The 16,780-nt window shown below is 45.2% G+C and overlaps 1 protein-coding gene and 1 long non-coding RNA gene across 3 annotated transcripts in view; one reads left to right on the forward strand and one right to left on the reverse strand.

Moving 5' to 3' along the window:
* The window catches only part of LOC144283626 (uncharacterized), a 39,328-nt gene extending 36,317 nt beyond the window's left edge, over positions 1-3,011 (reverse strand). The window contains exon 1 of the long non-coding RNA XR_013352183.1: positions 2,773-3,011. This is a non-coding gene — a long non-coding RNA (uncharacterized LOC144283626). The remainder of the gene's footprint in view (positions 1-2,772) is intronic.
* The window catches only part of LOC144283625 (uncharacterized), a 33,780-nt gene extending 19,069 nt beyond the window's left edge, over positions 1-14,711 (forward strand). For both annotated transcript variants that reach the window (XR_013352181.1, XM_077847958.1), the window contains exons 2-3: positions 1,162-1,231; positions 14,520-14,711. Coding sequence is in view for 1 of the 2 variants with exons in the window: in XM_077847958.1 (XP_077704084.1) it covers positions 1,162-1,231; positions 14,520-14,628 (179 nt within the window). In the remaining variant the exon portion in view is untranslated. The remainder of the gene's footprint in view (positions 1-1,161; positions 1,232-14,519) is intronic.
* Positions 14,712-16,780: the final 2,069 nt, after the last annotated feature.

Here is a 16,780-nt window from a genome sequence, read left to right on the forward strand (position 1 = left end):
GGGACAGTTCACAGCTCAAGAAATGGCTTGACAATGTGTATACATAAGACAATGTGTTTAAAACAATATGAAAAGCACACAGGAAAAAAATGTTTTCCAGGAAGCACAGCCTAGATATTTCAAAGACAATTCTTTCTGAATGTGCTCTTTTAAAAGTTCAGAAATTCTTTCCTCTATTGTTTAAACTCGAAGTAAACAAAGATAGAAATTTGGAAACGTGTTTTAATCTTCTACTTAGCTATAGTAGGAGATGGAAAGGGAGATTATGCCTGCAAGCTGGGCCTGACATCCTTATCACAGAAGAGGATCAAAGGGGAGGGAGGAGAGGAATATAGGTGTAACAATGCCAGATACCATCAGGATTACTACAAAAGAACATGGTTTTATGTGTCTGCACTTCCTAAATTCTGTGGGAAGAACAGACTACTTCTCAAAACATTATTAATCGAATTTGGCTTTCAGTTTCCCTGTTTCTTGTTATTGCCAGCCTGTGAACTAATAATGTTCCACGCCACTCAGAAAGTTACTAGACAGTGAGTTAATCAAGGAACGCTTCAGGAAGTTGTTAGTATTGCTTTAAAGAAAAAAACAAAAAAAACAAAAGAAAAAAAAAACCCACTGAGCCAGGCATTCCAACAAAATTCACTCTTCCAGAGAAGTAATTTTACAAAATAACTCAGAATGTTAGAAAAGACAGGATGGAATGCTATTTTTGATCATGAGTAGCAAAAAAAAAAAAAAAAAAAAAAAAAAAACTACAGAATAACACACCCACTGCTACTTTGTTTATAGGCTTGTAACTTGCACATGCAAGTACTCTCTACAAAGTATTGTTCAAGAAGAAACTGTCAAAAATGAATGCTTATGAAAACATTCCTTTTCTAAATAAGGTCTCTAACAAGGGATGTGCCGTTTCTGAATGATTTCTTTAGCAAATATTGACAGGTATAGCACAGCAATAATGGTCAGGATGAGAAAAAAGTCTCTTATACTTGTTTTATCAATAGAAAAAGTTGTTACTAATCACAATACCTGCGATTCAGTATTCAGTCCTAGAAATTACCTGGACGGTAGACATCTGCTAGGCAGAACGGTATTTTACAAAAGTGACTTTATTTCTTTAAAAAAAAAAAAAAGCATTTTTTTTTTCTAATCCTACAGACCCTCGCAACCTAAGAAGTTGGTTTCGTTGTGGTCTTCCTTCCACAAGCACCTCGGGCAGGAGGTCGAGGTAACTTTCCGCAGTTCAAGGGTTACGGCAAATCCCGCTCCGCGGAGCTCCCGCTGCGCACCGACGCAGCTCCCTGGGCTGGCTCCTTCGCCCTCATCTCGGGGCCCGAGAGGCTCCTGCTCCCGAACAACTGCAAACCCAGGAGGGAGGCGAGGGGAGCGGGCCAGGGACGCAACTGGGACGGCAGGAGAGCCGGGCATCAGCAACCCGGAGCCCTCGAGAGCCTCCTCTCCAGAAAGGACGGAGAGTCTGTGCCCAGAGAACCTGCTGCCCGGAAGCCACCACTTCCCGCGACCGGCAAAGAAAAGTTGCACGACGAGCTCGGCGCCCAGGCTGCGGCGGCCGCGCGGACCCGGGAGGCCGAGACTCGCACCGGCCCGGCCGGCTCCGGGGCTGCGGGAGCGACCGCGAGGAGCGGGCGGAGACCCGAGAGCCGAGCCCGAGGGACAATGCTGGACCGGGCGGCGGCGGCTCGGCCGCTCCAAGGGGGTCCCCGCGCCTCTTCCCGCCCGCGGCCGCCAGCTGCCGCCAACTCTGCTCCCGGCCCTCCCTCCGCCGCCGGCCGCCGCCGCCGTCCTCTCCGCGGGGCGGCTCCCGAGAGTCGGCGAGGGGCCGAGGAGCAGAGGCGGCGGCGCGCGAGGGGGAGCCCCGCGCGCGGAGGGGAAACGGGCCACGCGAGGGGAGGCGGGCGCGCGCGGGGCTGGGGACGCGGGAGGAGCCGGGCGCGCGGGGTGCAGGGTGCGCGCGGGGTGCAGGGGGCGCGCGGGGGGTAGGGGGCACGGGGAGGGGTAGGGGGCGCGCGCTGGGCAGGGGGCGAGCGAGGAGAGTCGGGCGCGCGGGAGCAGGGGGCGCGCGGGGCGGGGGGCGCGCAGGGGGAGCCGGGGAAGCCGGGCGCGGGGCGGGGGGGGCAGGGGGCGCGCGGGGGCAGGGGGCGCGCAGGGCGGGGGGCGCGCGAAGGGAGGCGGGCGCGCGGGGGGCAGGGGGCGCTCGAGAGCCGGGCGCCGGGGGTGGGGGGGGGGGTCGGGGGTGCCGGGGGCGCGCGAAGGGAACCGGGCGCGCGGAGGCAGGGGGCGCGCGCGAGGGGAACCAGAGGCGCGCGAGGGAGCCGGGCGCGGGGGGAGCCGTGGGCGCGCGCGGGGAGCTGCGGGCGCGCGAGGAGAGCCAGGGGCGCGCGAGAGGAACCGGGCGCGCGGGGAGCAGGGGGCGCGAGGGGAGCCGGGCGCGCGGGGGCAGGGGGCGCGCGAGGGGAGCCGGGCGCGCGGCGCTCCCCGAGGACCCGCCGCCGCTCCGGCGGGTTTTCGGTTGAGGCGGGGGGCTGCGCGGCCGGGCGCCGTCCGTTGGAGTGTGTGCGGGGCCGGCGCAGCCCGCCAGCCATCCTGGCCCGCCTCCCCTCGGCTCCCACCGGGAAGGGAGCCGCGCGCGGGCCGGCGACCTCGGCTCCCGCCAGGGCTGTGGCCCCCGGTCGGGCGGGCATCCCGCCGCCTGCCCCGGGGGCTGGAAGAGAAAGTGAAATGAGGCGTCTTTCCCCGGGCAACACCTACCCGTCCCCAGTCCAAGTGCAGCTGCCTCGCTCCTCGGGCGCCGCCGGTCCCCGCCCTCGGGCCCCGGGCTCCGTTCTCTTGACAATGGCGCGTCCCCTTTAAGGAATAATCCGATCGGAACCGATGTGTGGTTAAACCTCCGACTCTGATTTTCACCGGATTTCTCTCTCTCCCCCCGGAGCCCGACGGACGCCCGGCGCTGCTGCGAGCTCGTCCCACCCCTTCCCCGCCCCGCCCACTCCCTCGCCCTCCCGATTGGCGAGAGACCCTACAACAGGAACAGCAGCCGGCGCGCCCCACTGGCCCGGCAGGCCGCCGCTCACCGGGGTGCCCGCCCCCGGCCCGCCCCCTCCCCGCGGTTGGTCCTTCGCCGAGTCACTCCGCGTCCTCTAGCCTGGCGTTGCTTTGGAGAACTGGCAATCAAGGCTCACCCTCCCGCCCCCGGAAAGCGAACTTTATTTTGATTGGTAAGAGGACATCTTCCTGTGCACCTGATTGGGCAAGGCAGGAGGGAGGCCGCACGCCCCGCCCCATCGCCGCGCTCCCTTCGCGGGGCTGGGAGATCCAGCCGCAAAGTCCTCCCCTGGCTTAGCCTCCTTCCCCGCGCCTTTCCCGTCCAGCGAGGCCAGGGGTCGTGGACGAACTCACCGGCCCGTGTGGGAGAAAGCGGGCAAGGGCGGAGAGGAGCGTGCAACATCCTCTCCACCGGGGGGCTGTGCCCGGAGCGGGGATCCCGCGCGCCCCCGCGCGTCGTCTAGCCGTGGATGGGCAGGTGAGGGTGCATCGCAGCACCTGAGATTCTGGGACTAAGTCCTCCCGACGTCGGCCCAGGTGTGAGCGTGCACGGGCATCTCGCCACCCCGAAGAGCTTTAGTGAAGGTGTCTGCAAACCTGGACGTGTCACCTCGCAGTCGGTCACAAAAAAAAAAAAAAAAAAAAAAAAAAAATTCCTACTTAAATCATTTCCATTAAAAAGTTCGGCTTCATCCACGTCCCCTGTGGGGCGGGCGTTCGTCACGAAAGCTAAGGGACTCCCGAGAAGACTGAAGACGCGGTGCCTCTCCTGCCCCCTCCGAAGCCGAGGACGTCCGTCTCCCTTGCTAGAACCCTCGCAGGGGCGCCCAGGTTGAGCCCACACCGGCAGCAGGAGGCTGTTTCTTGAGAGGAAGAGGGTGTCTGGCTCCGGAAGCTTCACCTTGTGCCGCAAAACCTCCCCCCGCGAGGGGAGGAATTCTTGGACAGGCCCAGCCCGGTGGGTCCTGACGGCCCCGGTTTCCCACCAGAGCTGCAAGAACCGAAAGGTTGTAAGGACGACAGCTGAGGACAGTTATGCTTTGGTCCCCATCTAAGACTTTTAGGGGGGGAAACGTCTAAGGGTCCCGGCCCTCCTCCGACTGCCCTTGAACTTGGGGAGGCCTTTGGACCTCAGGCTGTTTAGTGCAGGTGCAGGGTAGTAGCCCGGGGGAACCCAGAGGTGCCCTGAAAGTGGGCTTTAGTACCAGAAAGGGGGAGATAAACATCGGTTAGGTCAAGACTTTTTCGGTGAGTTCAGCTCAAAAATCTTTGGGACACACACACACACAAAAAAAAATCTTAGGGACACAACCTTAAATATCGAAAGGTGAGCAAAGGGGAAATGCTGTTGGTCTTTCAGGTAGTTCTAGTGAGGGCGCAAGATAAGCAGCTAGGTTATATGGCCTTCAGAGATGCTTATATAAATATTTTGTTAAGTGCAACTAAATCCTCATTTTCAGACTATTCCATTTTGATTTGGGGTTGTTAGGGTTTTTTGTTTTGTTTTTTGTTTTTTAACTATAGTCAGGATCAATTCCGTTTTTCTTACAACAGTCAAACTACTGCTGGGTTCTGATATTCTATATCAGAATTTAAGAATATTCTATATCCTAGGGGCACCTGGCTGGCTCCAGTCATGATCCTGGGATCCTGGGAGGGAGCCCCACATTGGGCTCCCTGATCAGTGGGGAGTCTGCTTCTCCCTCTGCCCCCCCTCCCCCACTTTCTCTCTCAAATCTTTTTTTTTTTTTAAGATTTTATTTATTCATGAGAGACACAGAGACAGAGAGAGAGGCAGAGACACAGGCAGAGGGAGAAGCAGGCTCCATGCAGGGAGCCCGATGTGGGACTCGATCCCAGGTCCCCAGGATCACACCCTGGGTGCTACTGCTGAGCCACCTGGGCTGCCCTCAAATCTTTTTAAAAAAGAATATTCTATGTTCTAATATCTAGTATGATCTAGATATTTCAGATGTGTCCACAACTACAAGTTTTGTTTGAGGTCTAGGTGATATTTTCAAGTTCTTCGTAAAACACCTGTTCTGTGATGTCCAGATTATTCTGTCACACGAGCACATTGGGCTCATAATTCCCAAAGGCAGGCTGCAGTAACCTCTAAATTCTCTTCCCTATACTTAGCCAACCATGCTGAGATCATTACCTTACAAACATAATTCATATTATTTTTTCTCTATTTCACACTTGCCCACAACAGGATTGCTTATCACTTTTTAGCTCATACACCCAGCCCTCTACTAGCTGATACTACTATTAGTATTCACATCGAGGAAAAATTTAGAAACCTGCAAACCTAGAGCTTCCAATATGCAGGTCATTCTTAAGAATATTCAGTGTTTGAGCACCTGGGTGGCTCAGTCAGTTGAGCATCCAACTCTTGATTTGAGCTCGGGTCATGATGTCCAGGTCGTGGGATCAAACCCCGGGGTCAGGCTCTATTTAGCACGTTGTCTACTTGTCTCTCTGCTTCTGCTCCTCCCTGTCATTCTCTCTCTCTCTCTACCCCCTCTCTCTCATAAATAAATAAATAAACAAACAAATAAATAAATAAATATCTTTTTCAAAAAGGTAAACGACTTAAAAAAAAAAAAAGGAAGGAAGGAAGAAAGAATGTTCGGTATTACTGAACCAGTCCCTGGAAAAATTTACAATCTGTACTTTCCCCTTCAGAGAGACTTTATCTCCTGGAGAAGTTTACAATGTGCACTTTCCCTTCAGAGGAACTTTATCCCATACTTTTATTTCTCATCTGCAAGCTAGATTCCCCATCCTTTAAAAAGAAATATTCCCAGAGGTGCCTCGCTGGCTCACTCAGTAGAGTATACAATTCTTGATCTTGGGGGTCGTGAGTTCAAGGCCCACATTGGCTGTAGAGATTAAACAAGTAAAAAATGAAATATTCTACCGATGTGCCAGCATGACTCAAGCTTTTTAACATCCTTGTATATGGATCTCTTTTAAACTCTGTTAAAGGGTGAAATACATTAGGATCATTTATCCTACCCTGTTTACACACAAAGGTAAACCACATCAGAGAACTACTTGTGAAGCCAGTAATTCGTTTTCCTTAGAAAAATTGTTACCCTTTATAATGCAAATTCTTTTCAGTTCACTGTAAATTTATATAGTAACTATTATGTGCTAAATAAAGAATAGGGGGGGGAATGACTATGTCTCCACTCTCCAGAGACAGAATCTCCACATTCTATCCAAAAGTGGCACAACTCTACCCCTCACTTAGCACGTAGGTGGATACTATCTATTAACTAGTGGTTTTCTGTAGTAAAATTAAGAAAAATCCAATTCCTAGAAACTGTCCACAAAAATTTCTTCCCCCAGCCCTTTATTAATATTAACAAGAGCCACCCCTGGGTGGCTCAGCAGTTGAGCATCTGCTTTTGGCTCAAGTCATGACCCCGGGGTCCTTGGATCGAGTCCTGCATCGGGTTCCCTGCATGGAGCCTGCTTCTCCCTCTGCCTGTGTCTCTGCCTCTCTCTCTATGTCTGTCAGGAATAAATAACATCTTAAAATATATATATTAACAAGAATGAAGCAAATTAAGAGAAAATACGTTCCTAGTAATTTGATTTTATAAAGAAACTTCAAAGAAATATTTCCAGGGCACCCGGGTGGCTCAGTCAGTTAAGCATCTGTCTGCCTTGGGCTCAGGTCATGATCTCAGGGTCCTGGGATCAAGCCCCATGTGGGACTCCCTGCTCAGTTAGAGTCTGCTTCTCCCCCCTCCCCGCCCCTTCCATTCACTCATGTTCTCTCTCTCTCTCTCAAATAAATAAATAAAATCCTTTTTAAAAATAAAAAACAGGGGATCCCTGGGTGGTGCAGCGGTTTAGCGCCTGCCTTTGGCCCAGGGCGTGATCCTGGAGACCTGGGATCGAATCCCACGTCGGGCTCCCGGTGCATGGAGCCTGCTTCTCCCTCTGCCTATGTCTCTGCCTCTCTCTCTCTCACTGTATGCCTATCATAAATAAATAAAATAAATAAAAAATTAAAAATAAATAAAAATAAAAAAATAAATAAAAAACAAAGCTTAAAAAAAAAGGAAGAAATATTTCCTGAATCTCTATAGAGGAAGGAGTTCCATGTCCTTCACCTTCCATACTTCAGAGGGTCCCTCTGTAAAAAGAACACTGATATTCATTGGGAATATCACTGAATGACCTTCAAGCATCAGTAAAAGAGTCATTTTTGTTCAGTATATTCTATCTACTGAGGCAGAAAGGAAGAGATACTAATACATTTTTGGAAAGATTTCCAATTCTCTCCTGTTCAAAATCCTTTAAAGATTCTCAAGGCAAAAAAAAAAAAAAAAAAAGATTCTCAAGGCACACACTGAATAGAGTCCAAGGATTTCAGCAAAATATACATCTCCCTTTCTAATGACTCCAGGCTACCTCTCAGATTTCTTCTCTGACCACTCCTTCATTTGACACTTAAAATGGCTCCTCTATTGATATCAGTGATCCTGTTCTTTCAAGCCTCAATGCTTTTGGGTCCTTCCCTTTGTGTCCTTCCCTCCTTGCTCACCTGGAGGATTCTCATATTCCTGTCCATCAACATCCAATAGAACCATTAGCTTCTTTGTGAAGACTTTTCAGATTGGACCCCCTTTCCTGGCATGATTATTTCTCTACCACATACATACAACTATTAGATTTCAAATTGAAGACAGGACTTAAGTGTTTCTTTTTCTGTCTCTTGCGCTAATCTGATTTGTTCTCCAAGATCAAAGGCCTCACTTAGGCACTTTGGTATCAGCATCACTTGGGTCAATGCCTGGCATAACTGATGCTTTCAATAAATGCATTTCAAATTGAGTCGAATGAGCAAGGCTGAAACAAAAAGGTTAACTTAAAATGTGAAGATCTAATTAAGCAGAATTCTATTCTAAGAACATTTGAATTACTTATATTTTATTGTAAATATGTCTTATCAATGAGTCTAGATCACCGATTTCCAGACTTTATTTCATGAACTGAAAATTTGCAAGGAATTTTTGGTAACTGACATAGCCTTAATAACTTTTGATTTTGCCAAGTAAAGGTATCACAGTAAGTCTAAATAAATATCTATTCTTCCCATTATTCCATAAAATAAAAATATTTTAAAACCCAAACTTGAGGGGTGCTTTGGGTGGTTCAGTTGGTGGGGCATCCAACTCTTGATTTTGGCTCAGGTCATGGTCTCGGGTCCTGGGATCCATGCTCAGAGTCTGCTTGGGATTCTCTTTCTCCCTCTTCCTTTGCTCCTCCCCCTGCTCACATTCTCTCTAAATCAATGAATCAAATCTTTAAAACTCTGGGGCACCTGGGTAGCTTAATCAGTTAGGCGTCTGACTCTTGATCTCGGGTCAGGTCTTGATCTCAGGGTCATGAGTTCAGGCCCCACATTGTTCTCCTTGCTGGGCATGGAGTCTATTTAAAAAACAAAATAAAAAAATCACCAAAAATTGGGAAGGTTATAATTTCAGAATAAAAGCTCTTTGAATAAATTTGACATAAAAAAACTTGCAAAAACCTCTGATTGAGACTAGAATATTCTTTGCACTTCAAATTATTTGATCTGATGCCTCTTTTCATCTATTTTTAAAGGATGTTGAGAAATGAAAATATTCCTAAGGTTTTCTTTTCCTCTGATGTCCAGGGTGGTGGTGGGGGGTAACTATTTGATTTTTTTGTTACTTTTCACTCTACCTTCCTTTAGTAAAGGTCATAGCATCACACTAATTGACTTGCTAGCTTCCTACCAGATTATCTGTAGAGAAATTCTTATTATTTGTGAACGTGCTTACAAAATGCTACTTGAATTCCTTTCTGTACCATGTTATATAGAGCTCCATTCCTTTTCTATTGGGAACTTACCACTTTTTTTTAAGCTTATCACTTTTTAAAAACCATCATTTAATCCTTAGAAAGCTCCCCCATTGTCAATGAATCAAACAAGAAAAAAAAAATTTTAAGATTTTATTTATTTATTCACGAGAGACAGAGAGAGAGAGAGAGAGGCAGAGACATAGGCAGAGGGAGAAGCAGGCTCCATGCAGGGAGTGCAATATGGGGACTCCATCCCCAGGACTCCAGCATCATACCCTGAGCTGAGGGCAGACACTTAACTGCTGAGCCACCCAGGCATTCCAAACAAGAAAAATTTAAATTAAAGAAATTTCTTACCCATGCAGCACATTCCTGAACTTACAAAAATTTTGGTTACGTGCCTGGTAACCATCAGTAAATATCATAATGTCTACCCTGTGTCAGTTATAATAATCATAACATGAGCCATATTAAAACACATAGAGAAGTGTTTGTGTTATATTAACGGAAATATATATATATATATATACACATATACACTCAAGTATAATTATATATAAAAGTGCCCTTTTAAATAGTGCAACCGAATCAGACATAAATTCTTTATAATGGGCTAGCTCATAACAGCTAAGCATCCTGCAGAGGATTTTCTGATGCTATGGTAAAAGTCTAGAAATATCACCTCCTAAACTATGTCAAATAATTGATTTCCTTTTTCTTTTTTTCAAATAATTGATTTCTTGTTCAGTGGAATGCATGATTAATGTATTTGAGATCATCTTCCATTAATAAAATACTATATTTTGTCTTCATTTTCTATACATATTTTAGATCATTTAGGAGCTTTATATTTTAATACTATTTTATTAATTGGGATACCTTTATCAAAAAGATCTTAACTTTGTCCAAAATATCTTATCGGTGGTATGTTAGTACTGTGCCATTTGGATTTTTTTTTTTTTTTTTTTTGTCATTACAAAGGGGCTTCTATTCTAAACAGATCCATTGTGTGAAAATGTGAATTTAAAGAAGAGATAAATCAAGGATTAAATACTGACTTTATAAGTGGATTACTCTGAGGGAATTTTTAGAATTTTATTCAACTTAGATCTATTTCCACTCAACAAACTGCTTTTCAGAAGTAAAAGGCATGACTTAAAGCAAGACACCTATATTCATACAATCCCCTTTGTCTATTTCTCAGTGAAAATATCTTTGAATTCAGCAGCCAAGAACCTGTAGAGTGGTTACTTTTCAGATTCGATTTTTAAATTAAGTTATTTTAAAAATGAACACATCATCTGTCCTGGCTGAAATGTTTATCTAGCACTCTGGTGAAATCGCTTTGAAATCACCTTAAAACCTTGTTAAATTTTAATGTGTATTTTAAAGTGTTGCTCTGATAAGTACAAATTTGTAACTGGAAAGAGATACTTTTAAAAGAAGACAAAAAATAGTTTTTAATCTGCTTCCAGTTTGTAATTTGAAGGAACGTGGATGGGAAAATGTAGGCACTCTATTTAAATTCATCACTACCACCTATCAAACTCTTTCTCTCATTTGGGAGAGGAATTCATGAATTATCCAAAGAACTGGAAAATCTGATGGTGGGAGACAAGTTACATGATCATACCACTAGCAAAGGAGTATGGCATATGACTAATCTCCTTTGGGGGCTTCTGTCTGTTGATAGAAAAACAGAAAAACAAAGCACAAAGGAAAGTCTCTTTAATTAATCCTACCAGCCAAGCAAAATAAATAGATCACTTGTTTCAGCAACAGAGGCAAACTGTTAACAATTGAGAAAAGCCACCTGCAGGTGCTTTTGAACACAAGCTGCCCCAGAGCCCAAAATTACTATTGTTTAACACGGGGTCAGCAAATTTTTTCTCTGAAAGGCCAGATAGTAAATATTTTTGGCTTTGTGGGCCATCTGGTCTCTGTCACGACTACTCGGTCACTGTAGCACAAAAGTAGCCACGGAGAACACGTAAATGAACCTGCGGGGCTATGTTCCAAAAAACTTTATTCATGGACATGGAAATGGAATTTTACTTAATTTTCATGTGTCTGAGAGACACCTAACTCTGGGAAACGAACAAGGAGTGGTGGAAAGGGAAGTGGGTGGGGGGTTGGGGTGACTGGGTGACGGGCACTGAGGGGGGCACTTGATGGGATCAGCACTGGGTGTTATGCTATATGTTGGCAAATTGAACTCCAATAAAAAATAAAAATAAAAATAAAAAAATCTTCATGTGTCAAAATATATTATTATTCTTTTGATTTTTTTTAATCATTTAAAAATTTAAGAACCATTCTTAGCTTGCAGGTCTGAGAGAGAGGTAGTGGATCAGATTTGCCTACTGACTTCTGGTCTAATATACTCTAATTCATCAAAAAAAGTTTTTTTGGTTGATTATCTGGTATGTGGTAGGTACTATGCTAGGCCTGAAGACTTTAATGGTTGACAAGATAGACATGGGCTCTGTCCTCATGGAGCACATGGATGTATAATTAAAAACTGTAATAAATGAAAAAAAACTGTAATAAATGGCTATGAAGGAAGAGTACAGAGTGCTCTTAATCATGATTTATAATCTAGACTAGGAAGGGGATGCCTGAGTGGCTCAGGTGTTAAGGGTCATGCCTTCCTCTGGGGTCATGATCCCAGGGTCCTGGAACAGAGCCTATGTAGGGCTCCCTGCTTAGCAGGGCGTCAGCTTCTCCCTCTCCCTGTGCCCCTCCCTCTTGCTCATGCGCATAGGCGCTCTCTCTCTCTCTCTCTCTCTCTCTCTCTCAAATAAAATCTTTTTAAAAATCTAGATTAGGAAGTCAGGGAAGTTTTCCCTAAGGAAGTAGCCTCTGACTGAAAAATTAACATGGAGAAGTGGGGGGTGGGAGGAGAAAAATCTTTCAGGTAGAAGGCACAGCATGTGCATCACCCTGATGGCCCTGAAAGGCTTCTGTGCCTGGAAAATACAAAGTGAAGGGAAAAGAGACAAGCAGTCAGATTAGAGAAAGAAGTAAAAGCATAAACATTCAGAGCCTAGTCGGTTTTTATTCAGTCATAGCCATGACATGATCAGATTTGCATTTTTAAAAGATCACTAGTGGGGCACCTGGGTGGCTCAGCTGGTTGAGTGACTGCCTTTGGCTCAGGTCATGATCCCAGGGTCCTGGGATCAAGCCTCCTGAGGGGGCAGGAAGGGGGACCCCCCCTTCTCAGCAGGGAGCCTGCTCCTCCCCCGCTCTCTGCCTGCTGCTCTGCCTGTTTGTGCTCTCTCTCTCTTTGTCAAATAAATAAATAAAAATCTTTATTATTTTTTTAATAAAAATCTTTAAAAAAAAAAAGATCAGTAGCTATAATACGGAGAATAGGTTAGTGGAGGGCAACAGTGGTGACTACAGGTAGTTAGGCTACAGGAAGTCAAGAAAGGCTTCTTGACTCTAGACCCCACACCCTGGAGCCAAATACTTCTATTTCGCCTATGCCAGGCACTGTTCTTAATACTTTATATGTATTGACTCATTGAAACTGCACAGCAACCCCATAAGAAGGCACTATCACCCTCCCTTTATGGAAGAGGAGACTAACCACATCTCAGTTTCCTTCCTTAGCATACCCTCAGTTGTCTCTAATTTATAGGGTAATGGGAAGTAATTGCAGAAGAAAGGTTAAGAAGGAGGAGGAAAAAGAGAGGCAGAAAGAAATGAAGAAGGTGTGTTCTATGGGACCATAGCCATAGCTCAGATCCAAGTCTCTTTCTCAAGACATTGTTTACAGGGAATGAGGCCCAAATTCAAGGTCACTGCCTTGGATATCGGTGGGAAGCCCTTGTGAAGAATGCTCATTGCTACAGAAAAATATTCAACGTAATGTTTGGGACATACTTACACTAAAAAGGTCCCCTCAAGGGACACCTGGATGGCTCAGTGGTTGAGCGGCTGCCTTTGGCTCAGGTCCTGATCCCGGGTCCTGGGATCGAGTCCTGCATCGGGTTCCCTGCATGGAGCCTGCTTCTCCCTCTGCCTGTGTGTCTGCCTCTCTCTCCGTGTGTCTCTCATGAGTAAATAAATAAAATAAGAAAGAAAGAAAGAAATAAAGAAAGAAAGAAAGAAAGAAAGAAAGAAAGAAGAAAGAAAGAAAGAAAGAAAGAAAGAAAGAAAGAAAGAAAGAAAGAAAGAAAGAGAAAGTCCCTTCTATGTATCTAAAACTCAAACCTATCTGGGTGTCCTGTAATTTATCTGGCAAGCCTACTCTGTATAAACAAACACATTCCGTCCTATAAAACCTAGATGTCAGCTGGAGACACCTGGACCCTCAAGATTTAGAAAATGAGCCTGATGCGGTGCCTGGGTGGCTCAGCTGGTTAAGCAGCTAACCAGCTTGGGTATCGGGTGGTGATCTTGGGGTCCTGGGATGAGTTCCACACCAGACTCCATGCTCAGTAGGGAGTCTGCTTGTAACTTCCTCTCCTGCCCCTCCCCCAGCTCAGGCTCTCTCTGTCTCAAGTAAATAAATAAAGTCTTAAAAAACAATGAGCCTGAACACCTTATATAAGTCCAAAGGCCTTCCTAAGGAGCTTTGTGAATACCCCGGGGCAAAGGTGTGGAATTGGGGATTCTGATTTCACCTTTGCTTCCAGTCTCATTCTTTCTCACTGAAGACTCCTTTTGGGGTTCTTTTAACATCAAGAAAGCCAGCAAACCTATTGAACCTTAACGAGGGTGGAAGACTTCACGAGAGAGCAGAGTGTTGAATGGAGCAGCCCCATCAGGTACAGCCTCGCCAGCAGCTCAGAGTCCTTTCAGCCACCTACCACCTACTGTCTCAGGCCCTCTGCCATGATCCCTGGGTCCTGCTCACCCCCTTGTCGTGCCTCTTCCCCCTCTCTGTCCTGTCTGTGCTCACAGCCAAGAATTTCTCTCCTCCCATAGAGCAAATTCCCCAACGAAGCAGGTTGGATTCCTTTTCTAAGGCTCCGTCACCAGCTGATTTTCCAAGACCCCAGGTTCTCAATCACTTGTTTGTTCTTTCAGAACAAAATCTGAAATTCTCCCTGAGAAGAACTCTGATGCTAGCAAATGAGGCAGTAATCACCTTTCTTAAGCTGTTGCAATAATTTTCTGCCAGCATGCAGGAAAAAGAAGGCTATCGCTTTTGGTTGTATCCAATGAGCCCTGTTTTACGAGTTATCACGTCATTTTTGGAGGGAGAAGTTTAACTGCTTTTTTACCCTGCGACAACATACATCAAAAGTTCAGGAAAAACTGAATAGACAGCATTTTGGGTCCCATTATGGATTCCAGATAAACCCGTGTGTTTTTTTTTTTCTGCTTTGAAATCTAATTTGAAATTAAACCAGTCACTATTCTGAAGGAAAAGAAAGAAGGTTTTGGTAAACACATCACCATTTCCTAGAGCCTGATCTTTTTTGGGAGGAAAAAAAAAGAATGAAATATAGTATTACATAAACTCCTCAGGAGGCAGAAAGATATGGGGAAAGCGGGCTCTGGGGAACCATAGCCTGGATTCATATCCTATTCCATTATCTTGTCCAAGGATTATCTTCTAACCTTGCCTTTACTTGCCTATTTTCCAGGTGGTCCCAAGATACTGCAAAAACCATGTGCAGACACACAGTATATATGGTGATCCTGCCAGCCAACAAGAATAACGTTATGAAGACTTACGAGTACTTGTTCCTGTGAGGTCATCTTCAGCAAAATGAAATAAAGTACTTAGACATACAGGTACTTTTGAAAATAGCTTTGCAAAAAAATAAATAAATAAAAATAAAAATAGCTTTGCTACAATTATCTTGATATTTAGTTGTTCATTGATGGGGGAGGGAGGTTTGTTCAAATATCCAAATAAAAGCCTTGACGTTTTACTACCTTTCTGCAAGTGTAAATTTGGCCTGAATTTCAGTGTATCGATAAACTGAAATAGAGACATATAAATCTAGGTATATATCACATATATTAATTATGTAAGTAGATAAGCGGATTAGTAGTATAGTAGCTACTCTGGTCATATAATCACAGAGAAGCACAGGCTCAAGTTCAAGGAGCAGAGCAAAATGCAATTGCTTTGTCATTTTTTCAGAAATGATCTACATGTAATAAAAATCACCAACATAGTTAAGTATTTTTATAAGCCAACTGAAAAAATAAAATCATCTTTCAGTAAACTATTCCTTTAACATAGAAAAAGTTGCAACAATTGAGCACTATTTTAAATTATCCTTCAAAGAGACATCTTACCCTTAAAGAATTAGGCTCCTTCACTTGGTCAGTAAAACAATGTAAATCTTTATCTGTGAGGGGTCATTTCCCCCCTCAAGAAAATCCCCAACTGTCTACATCTTGGTATTTTAGCAGGTCACTTTTTCCAAAAAAAAAAAGAAAAAGTTTTACAAACCATATGTAGATATCTGATCGCTGTTGTAAAATCCCACTCAACACAATTTAGTAGTTTAGGTCTATTTATAGAAGTCCTGCTATGTGAACATTTTTAGCCTGTACGATGTCAGCCTGGTAATTTTCATGCAAGTAAGAAAACAATTTGTTCCAGCCTCCAAAATGGTACTGACATCAAAAGTGTCCTTCGCACTGGAGAACTTGTGACTGAAGAGCTTCCAGCAAAAGCAGTGGAAATGGTGGCAATCGCATGTTCAAAGTGGTGGTGCTAATGGGAGGGCAGTGGCTCTTCCTGCCCCGGGTGATGGATGCAGCTGTCATTGTTGAGTGATGGCGAGAGAGAAAGCATCTAGGCTTCAAGTTAATCTCTGCCCTGACTTGGAGATTCTCCCAACCTCGGGGAATCTAACTTGGTCTTGTCTTTAATGGCAATGCCATTACAGACCCCAACCGATTTTTCTAGCACCAACTTCCACTGTTATTTGGACCAAATTGGTCTTTTTGCTGTTCCCTAGGTTCCTTTATGCCCCTTGCCTATAGCACTAAAAAAGTTCTCAGAAGAGTAGGGTCCAAGGTTAATGGAGAAGTCAAGAAAATAGCTCTTAATCATAGTGACATTAGAGCAGCTGAGATAGAGACGCCTGGCTGAGGCCCCTGTAAACTGCCCTAAGAAATCTATAAATGAATCTGAGGAGGGCGAGAATTAGATAGACAACAGAACCATTAAGACTATTCACCTTATTCTATGCCCATGTGCCGACAAGCCAAGTGGAGCATAAATTATTTTCAGTGTTTGGAGACAGCATTGAAGTATCTTTAAGGAATCTGGAAATGAGAGGCATCTAAAGGTCATCTTGAAGCTCATTGTACAACCAGCACAAAATGAATCATAGAAGAGAAATCCAAAGTCACCTAACACTCCGAGACTTGTCTAAAAAGGATAAAGTAGGCCATAATATCAAATAAGATATGATTCTCTTAACCAGGGAGACAGGGAAGGAGAAGAACCATAGAAAACTACTGGCAGCCTTCATCCAAGCCCTTGCGGGGAGAGAACACCATGACTGAAGGAGTCAATTTGTCAATCCCAGTGGCAGGAATGCTATCATTACACATGTCCTACATGTGCTACTTACTTTCTTAAAAAGATTTTTATTTATTTATTTATTTGAGAGAGAGTGAGCGCATGAGCCAGGGGAAAGGGAGAGGGAGAAGCAGACTCCTCACTGAGCAGGGAGCTGGACTGGGGGCTCCATCCCAGGACCCCAGGATCGTGACCTGAGCTGAAGGCAGATGCTTAACAGACTGAGCCACCCAGGTGCCCCCAACCTACTGACTTCTTAAAAATACAGTGTAGTGCTATCTCGTTCAAGATTTTTTTTATTGCAAAGAATGGACACTGACCCTAACTAGCTGATGCCAGAAGAGGAGCTTTATGAAA

This window comes from Canis aureus, chromosome 14 (assembly GCF_053574225.1).
Source record: "Canis aureus isolate CA01 chromosome 14, VMU_Caureus_v.1.0, whole genome shotgun sequence".
NCBI classification, from domain to species: Eukaryota; Metazoa; Chordata; class Mammalia; order Carnivora; family Canidae; genus Canis; species Canis aureus.